The following is a 12,141-nucleotide window of genomic DNA, read 5'->3' on the forward strand; positions in this document are numbered from 1 at the left end:
ATGCCTTACAAGGAAATGATGCCTCCCAAATAAGGGAGTAGCCAAAATCACAATGGTAATTTAGAGACATTCACCAGGAAGAAAAAAAAAATCAGGCTCCTTTTTAAGCATCTGTAATTGGACACCCAATCTGGGCCATTAGTGTGCAGCCAGCAATACCAGCCCATGGCTTTTTACAATCTTTTACTCATTGGCAATACTCTCCCTCTTACTGCATTGTAAAAATCAGCTTGATTGCAAGACAAGAGTGAAGGGAGAGACAAGGGGATTTCTCCACGCAGAAACTAAATGGCCGTACTCCACATACAGAGGAGGAGTGAAAAGTGGGTCTAATTACTGGAGAGATTGCTCATAATGGAGAAAATTTCCAATTTAATTGAGAAATTCAGCAGAGGAAGTGGAAGGATCGAAACACCTGCGGTGGTCCAAGAAGTTACTGAATATCCTCTTCTCAATCACTTCCAGTTCCTATTTCAAGATGGGACAGACATTCAGATGCCGAGCAGAGCAAGATCAAAGTGCCTTGCTTTCAACTCGAGAGTTACAGAAATTCCTCTCAAGCAGCCCCATTGCTTTTGCCATCCTGGGTCATTTCTCACAGCTGTTGCAGTTCAAGAAATCATGACCCCACACGCATCGTGGAAAAGCACCAGATTGCAGCATAGAAAAGGGACAAAATTATTCACCTGACTTTCCCCTCTGTGCTCAGAACCCTGCCAGCACCACCTCCAATATAGTGCACTTCCTATCCCCGGCATCTGTTGCTATCAGGACCATCCATCTCGCCCCTCACACCAGTCTCCAAAGTCTGTTGATTTGAGGTGAGCAGCAGGCAGGTCAGATCCATCCTGGGTTAGTGTATGTGGAGCTCATGTATCAGACAGAAAGGAAACTAATTTCTAGATGCAGTATATGAACAAATTGGAGTTTTGACACTTGCCTCGCTCACAGACTGGCACAGGTGGATCCCACGTCTGATCTGTCTGGCACCGGCTCACTCTGTGACCCTTTATGGTATAGCCAGGATCGCACTCAAAGGTCACGCTGTCCTTATACGAATAGACACGTCTATCTGCGGGTTCTCTTCTTCCATTCAGGATGTGTGGGGCAGGGCACCTAACCTCTGAAATATAAATGCTTTCGCTGAAACACAGGGCCAGACAGGAAGACAGAAATCTCTGCAGCCTTTTTTAGATTTTCAAGCCATGTCACTTGTGCACTAGCCTGTGTTATTCCTCCTCAGATTGTGGTGGGAAACGTGGAGGGGTACCCTGAGAGGGGGAGATGGAGATACCCTGGGAACAGAGTAGTTCCCTGCAGAGCAAATTATCAAAGGTTATCTCCTTTGGAGCATCCTGTGCACCAATCTCTAATTTATGGCAGCAACCCAGAGTAAAGCCAAGAAGCTCAGTCCTACAAGAACCTTCATAGCCATCAACATCCAGCACTGAAGGAGCTCAGCAATCTGCACAGTCAGGCCCAAGACGCATCAGGAGGCCTCTGGACCCAGCAACGTACTTAGTCTTTGTTAGAGTTAGAAGTGGCAGCATCTTTCAGACCGCACACTCCACATCTTCAGAGACAAAACTGCCTGAGTCTGGCAGTCATTTCTCTCAAGGTTCTCTTTCTTCCTATAATACCGTGGTCCCCAACACGGTGCCCGCGGGGGCATTTGAATGCGCCCGCCAGGTGCTCGGGGCTGGCCGGGCCCCGGGCACATGGCGCGGCGCTTTCGGGGAGTGCCGGCCCTGGGCGAGCGGCGCTTGTGGGGGGGGCCCCCGGCACGTGGCTATGGGGGGGCCCTGGCCCCCCGGGCGCGTGGCTATGGGGGGGCCCCAGCCCCGGGCATGCGGCTATGGGGGGGGCGCTCCTGGGCACGCAAGTGTCCCCGCCCCCTGGCGCCCGGCGGGCGAACGGCCACACCCCCTGACGCCCGACAACCTCAAAAGGTTGGGGACCACTGCTATAATAGAACAGTCAGCTACGTGTCTAACTAAGCCAATAGTACCTGACTATGGTGTTAGCAGAAATAACTCAGTCTTCACGGTGCAATTTGCCTGCATGTAACAATTCCATTGGCAGTGTTGCCCTCAAGTCGTCATTGTCAAGTCCAAGTCGAGTCTCAAGTCACTACAGTTCAAGTCGCAAGTCGAGTCTTGAGTCCCTAAATTCAGTTATGAGTCAAGTCCCAAGTCAAGTCTCAAGACTTAATTTAAAAAATGTCACGTCACTTTTGTACAAGCCATCAATATTGGCATTTTCGGACAATTTTTTCACCAAGTCGATTTAACAAGATTAGCAAGTCTGAAGTTGAGTCTCAAGTCACAAACAATGAAGTCAAATCACCTAGATGACTTAATTCAGACTCGAGTTCAAGTTGTGAAACTTGAGTCAACAACTCTGTCCATTGGATAAAAAATGAGTTGGTGTTACGAAAAGCAGATACACTAAGTACAGGGATTTAACTACATCCTTACATTTTGTGGTTGCTAAACCAAGAGTTTATATAGGTGTAAGAGCAGCATGGGGAAAGATGCACTAATACAAACCCCACCTCCACACCAAGGGGCACGTGGACGCCACACTCCGTTTAGTCCGTCCTCGGTTGTGCATAAAATAGAGGCCTCTCCAGTCAACGGGTAACCGTTATCACATGCATACGTTACAGCTGACCCATAAGAGAATTCATCCACTAACACCCCACTGTGCTTTCCATTGGGGATGTTTGGAGGGGGATTACACGGAATACCTGGAGAGAGATAGAAGAAGAGTATTTGAGAATAGATACTGGTAAAGAAGCAGCTCCCATTACTTGACCTGCTAAAGAAAACTAACTGCCATAGCTATAAAACCACTAGAATGAACTAACCCAACAGGGGATGGCTCTGGGGTGTCTGATTCACTCCAGCACTGACATGATATAAAATGACAAATTCATTAATTAATATAATTTTAAATTCTGGTCTTACTGATGAGTACCATAGACAGTTTTCCAGACTCAGTGTGGATTAAGAACAAAAGCTATTCACAGCAATAAAGGAACAAAATCTTGCTGCTATTCTCTACCTGTAGTGTGAGACTGCCCTGTCATAGGTGACTTTTGCTTCTCTTTCCCAGCAGTCTCTAACAAACGGTCAGTGGTTCTCAACCAGAGGTACGTGTACATCTGGGGTGTGCCAAGATCTTTTCCCAGTGGTAAATCAACTCCTCTGGATATTTGCCTAGTTTTACAATTGGCTACATAAAAAGCACTAGTAAAGTCAGCACATCCACCAATTTCATGGAGACAATGACTTGTTTATACCACTCTACACACTGAAATGTAAGTACAATATTTATATATTTCAATTCATCTACCATCAACCTCCCACTGCGGCAATGGGGCCAAGCTCAGCATACAGTGCACTGACTTCAGCTACATTATTTATCTAGCTGAATTTGTGTATCTTAAGTTGACCTCCCGGGACTAGTGTAGAGTAGGGATGTAAGCGAATAATTGACTAGTCGACTCTCTGATAAGTAAAAGCTTATCGGATAGTCGACACACTAGTCACTTCCCTCCCCTTGCTGCCTCTATCACAAAGAGGCAGCGGGGGAGGAGAGAAAAGAGCCGGTGCTGGGGAGAGCCGGCTTAAAAGCTGGTTCCCGCCAGCTCCAGCTCAGTGGGAGGGGACGGCTCCAGCTGCACAGTGGTGAAGTTGTTGCCCAGTCTACTGGGGCTCTTGTACATTTCAAAGGTGGAACACGCTAATCCTTATTGACTAATCGAATAGTCAGTGGAAATCCCATCGACTATTTGATTAGTTAATTCATTGAAATTTAACATCCATAGTGTAGACCTGGACACTGTGAGTTCTCCCTCTCTGACGTGGGGATCACGAGGGCTTCCCTAGCTGTTTATGAACATTTGTGAGGCAAGCAGATAGCACAAGTGCCCATGCCAGCACACGGACAGATGTCTGTAATTCACTCACGCTCACAAGTGGGCAGATCACGGCTCCATGCAACGCGCAGGCCGAAAAGCACACATCGTATGGAAGGCCATCCAATCAGCCGGTGCCTGGAGTTAGGCAGAGGGATTATTGTTTCTTACCTCCCTTTGGCATCTCATTTCTTCTGAGAAGCTCAGTTGTTTGGGAAGCTTTTCTCAGTAGCCGCAGCAGGTCTGGACCAACACCACTGAGTGATGGTCACAGAGCAAAGTCTCCTTCATCAACGGAGAACTCCCCAGCCCCTTCCACAATTCAAACATGGAACCGAATCCTGCACAGGCCCCATCAGCTGGTGTTCTGAGAGTCAGGAGAACCAAAATCTCCTTCCTGTGCCCTCTGCTCCTCCCCACACCAGTAGGGTCATGCCCTGCCAGGGAATCACAAGCCACATGCAAACTAGGAACATCAGCACTTTGGAACAGGCTGCTGGGGGGTTGTTACTACGCCAGCTCCACACCGGTTCTACACTTTTCACGTTGGAGTGCATTGGGTTATGGGTGTGGGCCTGGCACACCCAGCTGGGGTTGGCCAGCTTGAGATAATCAGTCAGGTCAGTCCTAACCCAAGAAAGTGCAATATATGACCACTGCACCACATGAGGCCCAAATGCACAGACATGGATAAATAAACCAATGCTGAGCTGAGCTCTAGCAGACTGGGCAACAAAATGGCAAATGAATTTTAATCTTGCTAAATGCAAAGTAATGCACATTGGAAAACATAATCCCAACTATAAGTACAATATGACGGGTAATATAAGTACAATTTTGCTACAACCACTCAAGAGAGATCTGGGAGTCATTGTGGATAACTCTCTGAAAACATCCACTCAGTGTGCAGCGGCAGTCAAAACAGCAAACAGAATGCTAGGAATCATTAAAAGAGGATAAGATAAGAAGACAGAGAACTTCTTTTTGCCTCTATATAAATCCATGGTACACTCACATCTTCAATACTGCTTGCAGATGTGGGCACTCCGTCTCAAAAAAGATATCTTAGCATTGGAAAAAGTTCAGAAAAGGGCAACAAAAATGATTAGGGGTTTGGGGCTGCCATAAGAAGACAAATAAAAAAGACTGGGACTATTCAGCTTGAAAAAGAGGAGACTAAGGAAAGATATGATAGAGGTACATAAAACCATGTCTGGTGTGGAGAAAGTGAATAAGGAAAAGTTATTTACTTCTTCCCATGAAATAAGAACAATGAAATGAATAGCTGGTTTAAAATAAACGAAAGGAAGTATTTCTTCATGCAGCACACAGTTAGCCTGTGGAACTCCTTGCCAGAGGATGTTATGGAGGCCAGGAATTTAACAGGGTTCAAAAAAGAGCTAGATTAATTCGTGGAGGATAGGTCCATAAAAAGCTATTAGCCACATTGGGTAGGAATGGTGTCCCTGGCCTCTGTTTGTCAGGGGCTGGGAATGGGTGACAGGGGAGGGATCACTTGATGATCACTCTGCCCTCTGGGGCATCTGGCATTGGTCACTGTCAGGAGACAGGATGGATGGGCTACATGGACCTTTAGTCTGACCCAGTCTGGCTGTTCTTAGGTTCTTACAGTCTTAAAGTTCAGCACCAGCAACTGCTATGGCCATTTTCTGTGACACGGGACTGGATGTGCAAAGAGATTCTTCCTTTTCCAGCCCAGACACGAGACTCCTACAGCCCTCCCAGCCAGTGCTGCAGCTGCAGACCTTGCTATTCAGGCCATTCAAGCACAGCCCTAGTCTTTCAAAGGAGAGGGCAGGCTACAGATGCCCTATCCCCAAGCTCTAACTCAGACAGCTCCCGCGCTGGGTGTGTCCTTGGATATGGGAAGGCAGCCCTGGAGTCTCTTCTCTGCATGGCCCTTAGGAAAGGCAACCACGTCACATCATTCGGAAGAAGAACTGTTCCCAGGCCAAAGCAGATTGAAAAGCGAAGACATTCCACAAGACTGAGCACACACAAGGAAAACAGGGAGTCTTAGGCCAATCCAGCTTTCCTGTCAAAATTACACTGACTGAACCAGGGAGGAGCTGTGCTGGCGTATTATAAAACAGCAATCTGCTTACAGGAGAAGGGGGAACATGAGGACATCCATTTATGTTGCACACCTCCAAGCTAAGCACAAATAGCCAGCTCAGGCAGTCAGAAACGTACCCTTCATCACACGTGAAGTTGGCCGTTGACCCAAACTCGGTTTCGGTTAAAATAACTCTGCCATTCTCCGGCTCTCCTGGATGACCGCACGATTTCCCTGGTAGAGAACAAGGCTAGGATTAAACTTCTCTCTTTCAAGGCAGGAATTACCCTTGGGACTGTCCATATTAAATGCCACATTAAACACCAGATTTCATTTAGAAGGACCCAGAATGGGCACAAATATCGAGCTTTTCTGGTCACTATTAACCATTTAAAAGGAATGAATCTTTTTGTGGTGTTGCTACTATGTGGTGCCATTAAGACCATTTATTAACAAAAGAAACAAAATATTCACTTTTACAGAACTCAGGGGCTTTTGACCAACTTCTGTTTTCAAGGCATGTAATAATGGGTTGGATCCTTGGGTGTCTACTGTATCCAGGCCGGCAAGTATATTTTGCAGTTGCCCCAATAACAAAGTTAGTCTGATTTTTATACTCATTCCTCAGCTCAGCAAAGCTTAACCTGGTTGGGACACCACAGCCATCTAGGAAGAAAGGAAACACATATAAGAAAAAAGTACACCCCCTCCTCTTCCGGTGCATAACAACAACACTGTTACTAAGTAAGATCTGTTTACAAATATTTCTCAAGATGTAAACTGTGAGCAAATCTGAAAGAATACACATAGGGCCAAACTCACTGTGGGCACCAGAACCCTCATTTCTTCATGAACTAAAACAAAATATGCACTTGTTCTGTTTACCCTTAGTTGTATTAGCCATCATTGGACTCTCTTCTCCCAGGATGCTCAAATGTGCCATTTTTCAGGAATACTGTCAGCTAAAGATCAAAGGATCACGGTACTTGTTTCTGGCCTTAAATGTTTGATACTCTAGGCTTAGCAATGCCCAGCATAATTAATAATGTCCACAAACGGCATCATCCAGAAGAGGACCTGAACCATTTACAAACTTTCTCACAGCAGCCTATTGACTCAAGACTATTTATTACCTCTTACTCTTCATTTCCCAGATGAAATGATTGGATGATTACTCATCACCAATGGTAGATATGGACCCATAAACAAACACTCATCATGTTCCTTACACCATTAGAGCTGTCTTTTCATTGTGTCTAGAAGCTTACAGACACCTAGATTCACAGCCTGAGAGTTGTCAGGCTGCTTTCATGAACGCATTCACTGCTACTTCCTTTGTTTACATTGTCAAATTCAGTTGCCCCATAAAGATACATTTGTGTTCATAACAATGGCAAATTTCTGGGTTCACACCATTACTCTAACCAGTGCAAGATCTATGTGCAGACATGCCCTCTGCCTTGGAGTACGTCCCCAGAACAACTTACTTTGCTGAGCCACTTAACTTAGAAGTTCTACACTTTTCTATCTTCTTACTGACACTTTTAAAAACGGATTCCACTGTAATTTCATCCAGCAGCGATCAGGGCGTGAGTGTGCACAGTTTCACTGAATTAAACTGAGCTGCTTCTGCCAGCTGTGATTCCAGCCCTGTGCATCTCCTGGGGGATCTATTCCCAGCTGCGAGTTTTGTTGCATTATCTGGTGTGACGGAACACTCTCTCTCTCACTTTAAATCCTGTTGGGGGACTGACACACCTACAGCCCAAGGGAGGAAGCCAACTGAAAATGCATTCACCTTCACATAGAGGAGAGGGGTGGCTCCACGTTCCAGATGTGGTACAATAGATAGAAGCCTCTCCTCGGAGGGCGTAGCCGGGCTCACAGCTGTAGTTAACATACGTTCCACTGGGGAAAGCTGCCAAAGGATTGGCATCGTGCTTCCCATGGCGAATGACCGGTGGTGGGAGACATGGCAAGGCTAAACAAGGAAGAAAAGTATTTCAGCAATAATGTCAGTTCTGTTCAAGAAAAGCTTAAAAGAGACTGAGAGGGAAAGCCACGGCTGGACGTGGTAAGTCAAAACCACCAATACATCAGCGATGCATCTCAGACACACAAGATTAAAAACCACAGGCTTAGATTCCCTTCTCCCCAGAACTCAGCTGGCCCCCTTCTGTTACTTTTCTGTCCCTACAAACCTTCCTGGACTCCCTTAGGAATCAGAAATAGAATGTGTTCTGAGCGGGATGAGTTCTGCTGATTTGCGTTTCCATTTATACCACTCGGCTGCTCAGTGAGAGAGACACCGACAGGTCTCTGTCTGTCAGCAGGGCAGGGCAGGATGCAGGGGATCCGCTATCACAGTGACGAACGCTGTCAGGGGATTAGGGGGCAGGTGGATATTTATATTTTCCCCATTCACAGCTGAAAACCGACCCCAGGACACAGATGGACTCTATTTTAGCCTCCAGGCACTTCCCTGCCCGACACTGACCATCCCAGTGACCCAGCAGTCACCCTTGATTCACACTTACGTTGTATGCAGACTGGAACAGGGGGATCCCAGGTTGCATTTCCTTTGCACTCAATCTGCCGGCTGCCATCCAGCGTGTAGCCAGGATCACATTCAAAACTCACCCTGTCCCTGGGTCTGTAGACAGGGCCATGTCCAGCTACTTGTCTTCCATGCTGGATTTTTGGGGCCATGCAGAGAACCTCTGAAATTGAAAAGGTGCAAAATGCAAATACTTCAGTGCTAGCCTGCCTAAAATCACCTGTCCCGGGCACTGTACTGCTGCTGATCCTCATGAATAGAGGTGGATCTCTCTCAGTGACACAGACAGCTGGGCTGGCAGGCGAGCTGTCTGCAAGGGGTTCTCAATAGATAGCCTGCTCCTTACACATGGTCTGAAGGAGTACAGGGCTGTTGGCCTTTCAGGACACACACTGCAAATGTTTTCTGCTCACCAGCATGTAGCAAGTGTGGGAATTGGAGGCTGAGGTTTGTGTTTTTGTCTGTCAGAGGAAGGTGGAGATAGTTCAGGTAATGTTTCACATGGAAGCTTTTTAAAAATATTTCCTTAATAGATGTATGTCTGTGCACGTGTACACTAGGAGTTCCCTGTTTACATGCTGTCCCTTTATTTTCAAAACCATTTATTTCACCATGTGTCTCGTTAAATAGAGCTTTCATTTCTGCTGTTAATTCTGTTGCACTGTTGAACTAGTGTTTTGAGTGAAATCCTATAGCAGAAGCTTCTTTCTCTTAGCTCTAGGTAACAGAACATGAACCCACCTTCACATCAGGGGTGGGGTGCGGGTGGGGTGGGAGGAGTATTCCCAGTAAGGAAATAGCCACACTTATAGTTATAAGGTACAGAGATTCCATTGCTAACACCACTAAAGCCTCGTTTTTGGGCTTCCCATTGGTAATGGTGGAGATGAAGTGCAACATTATGGAATCCTTGAATCACTGAACTAGACATCTTGAGAGGTCATCTGGTCCAGTTCCTTGCACTCATGGCAGGACCAAGCACTGTTTAGATCATCCATGCTTGACATCTGTCTAACCTGCTCTGAAATATCTCCAGCCATGGAGATTCCACAAACTCCCTAGGCAACTTATTCCAGTGCTTATCCACCCTGACAGGAAGTTTTTCCTAATGTCCAACCTAAACCTCCCTTGCTGCCATTTAAGCCCATTGCATCTTGTCCTATCTTCAGAGTTTAAGGAGAATATTTTTTCTCCCCTGTGCTTGTACCAACCTTTCAGGTACTTGAAAACTGATATGTTCCTTCTCAGTCTTCTTATCTTTTCCAGACTAAATAAATCCAGTTCTTTGAATCTTCTTTCAAAGGACATGTCCTCTAGACATTTAATTATTTTTGTTGTTCTTCTCTGCACTTTTTCCAGTTTGTCCATATCTTTCCTGAAATGTGGCACCCAGAACTCGACACAATACTTTAGATGAGGTCTAATCAGCACAGAGTAGGGAGAAGAATGACTTCTTGAGTCTGGCTTACAATTCTCCTGATAATGCATCCCAGAACAAGGTTTGCTTTTTTGGCAACAACGTCACACTGTTGACTCATATTTAGCTTGTGGTCTATTATGACCCCTAGATCCCTTTCTGCGGTACTTTTTTTTAGGCAGTCATTTCCCATTTTGTGGGCATGCAATTGATTGTTCCTTCTATGCAGAGTACATTTGTCTGTTGTGAATCTCATCCTATTTATCTCAGACCACTTCCCCACTTTGTCTAGATTGTTTTGAATTACAATTCTGTCCCCTGATGCATTTACAGCCCCTCCTAGCTTGGTGGCATCTGCAAACTTTATAAGTGTAGTATCTAAGCCATTATCAAAATCGTTGGTGAAGATACTGAATAGAACCAAACCCAAAACTGATGTCTGAGGAGCTCCATTCATTATGCCTGTCCAGAATAACTGTGAACCATTGATAACATGAAGAGAGATTAAAAAGACTTGGACTTTTCAAGTTAGAGAAGAGGAGACTAAGGGGCAATATGAAAGAGGTCAATATAAAATCATGACTGGTATGGAAAAAGTGAATAAGGAAAAGTTATTTACTTATTCCCACAATATAAGAACTAGAGGTCACCAAATGAAATTAATAGGCAGCAGGTTTAAAACAAACAAAAGGAAGTTTTTCTTCACTCAGCCCACAGTCAACCTGTGGAACTCCTTGCCGGAGGATGCGGTGAAGGCTAGAACTTTAACAGGGTTCAAAAAAGAGCTAGATAGATGAATGGAGGTTAGATCCATTCAATGACTATTAGCCAGGATGGGTAGAAATGGTGTCCCTAGCCTCTGTTTCTCTGGAAGTAGGTGACAGGAGAGGGATCACATGAGGATTTCTGTTGTGATCTCTCCCTCTGGGGCATCTAGCATTGGCCACTGTCGGCAGACAGGATACTGGGCTGGATGGACCATTGGTCTGACCCAGTGTGGCTGTTCTTATGTAACTAATTTCTGGGAATGGTTTTCTAACCAGTTATGCACCCACTTTTTAGTAGATCCATGCATGTTCTATTACCCTTGTTTGTTAATGAGAAGGTCATGCAAGACTGTTTGAAATGCCTTACTAAAGTCTAGAAATACCACATCTACTGTTTCTCCCCTTATTCATGCACCTTGTTACCCTCTGAAAGAAAACTATCAGGTTGGTTGGGATGATTTGTTCGTGTCAAATCCATGCTGACTGTTACTTATAGGTTTATCATCTTTTATCTGTTTGCAAATGGATTCCTTAATTATTTGCTCCATTTTTTTTTCTGGCACAGAAGTTAATCTGACTGGCCTGTAAGGCCCTGGGTTGTCCTTATTTCCCTTTTTATACATGGGCACTATATTTGATCTTTTCTAGACTTCTTGCATCAAATATTCCAGGACTGTTCAAAGATAATAGCAAATGGCTCAGATATTCCCTTAGTCAGCTCCATAGTATTCTAGGATGTATTTCATCAGGGCCTGATGACTTAAAGACATCCACAGCTTGTCTAAGTAACATTTAACATATTCTTTCCCTATTGTAGTTCTGAACCTACCTCATTTTCACTGACATTCACTATGTTACATGTTGAATCATCACCAACCTTCATGGCGAAAACCGAAACAAAGAAGTCATTAAGCACCTTAGCCATTTCCCCATTTTCTGCTACTGTGTTTCCCTCCTCACTGAATAACGGGTGTACTCTGTCTTTGGTCTTCCTCTTGCTCCTAATGTCTTTGTAGAAGGTTTTCTTTGTACCCTTTATCTAGTGTGACCTCATATTGTGCTTTGTCCTGACTAATTTTGCCCTTCTGTGGGACTTCTTTTGGATTTTAGATCATTCAAGATCTCCTGGATAAGGAGAACGTACTACAGGGAAGGTCGAGAGTCTTCAGTGAAGCAGCGCTCATGCAGGCTAATCCATAGGAAGGATCCACATGCTTGTTTTGAATTGTGCCCAACACAACAGCAATAAGACTAATACGCCAAGGATAAACTTACCCACCTCCATTCCCCTCTACCTCATTCCCATCCCCCCAAATTCTTACAAACCATGATGACCGAGTCATTCTTCTTAACACTCGCAAATATGTTTCCAGACATCTTAGGAAACCTCTGAGGGCTATT

At 45.2% G+C, this 12,141-nt stretch overlaps 1 protein-coding gene across 1 annotated transcript in view; it reads right to left on the minus strand.

The window, feature by feature from the left end:
• The window catches only part of CR1 (complement C3b/C4b receptor 1 (Knops blood group)), a 297,719-nt gene that overhangs the window by 83,601 nt on the left and 201,977 nt on the right, over positions 1 to 12,141 (minus strand). Inside the window, exons 48-54 of the mRNA XM_075909850.1 lie at positions 8,537 to 8,719; positions 7,798 to 7,980; positions 6,474 to 6,665; positions 6,137 to 6,233; positions 3,975 to 4,060; positions 2,555 to 2,749; positions 941 to 1,123 (exon numbers count right to left, since the gene is read on the minus strand). Coding sequence (XP_075765965.1) covers positions 941 to 1,123; positions 2,555 to 2,749; positions 3,975 to 4,060; positions 6,137 to 6,233; positions 6,474 to 6,665; positions 7,798 to 7,980; positions 8,537 to 8,719 — 1,119 coding nt within the window. The remainder of the gene's footprint in view (positions 1 to 940; positions 1,124 to 2,554; positions 2,750 to 3,974; positions 4,061 to 6,136; positions 6,234 to 6,473; positions 6,666 to 7,797; positions 7,981 to 8,536; positions 8,720 to 12,141) is intronic.

Source organism: Pelodiscus sinensis, chromosome 27 (genome assembly GCF_049634645.1).
Source record: "Pelodiscus sinensis isolate JC-2024 chromosome 27, ASM4963464v1, whole genome shotgun sequence".
In the NCBI taxonomy this organism is placed as follows: domain Eukaryota; kingdom Metazoa; phylum Chordata; order Testudines; family Trionychidae; genus Pelodiscus; species Pelodiscus sinensis.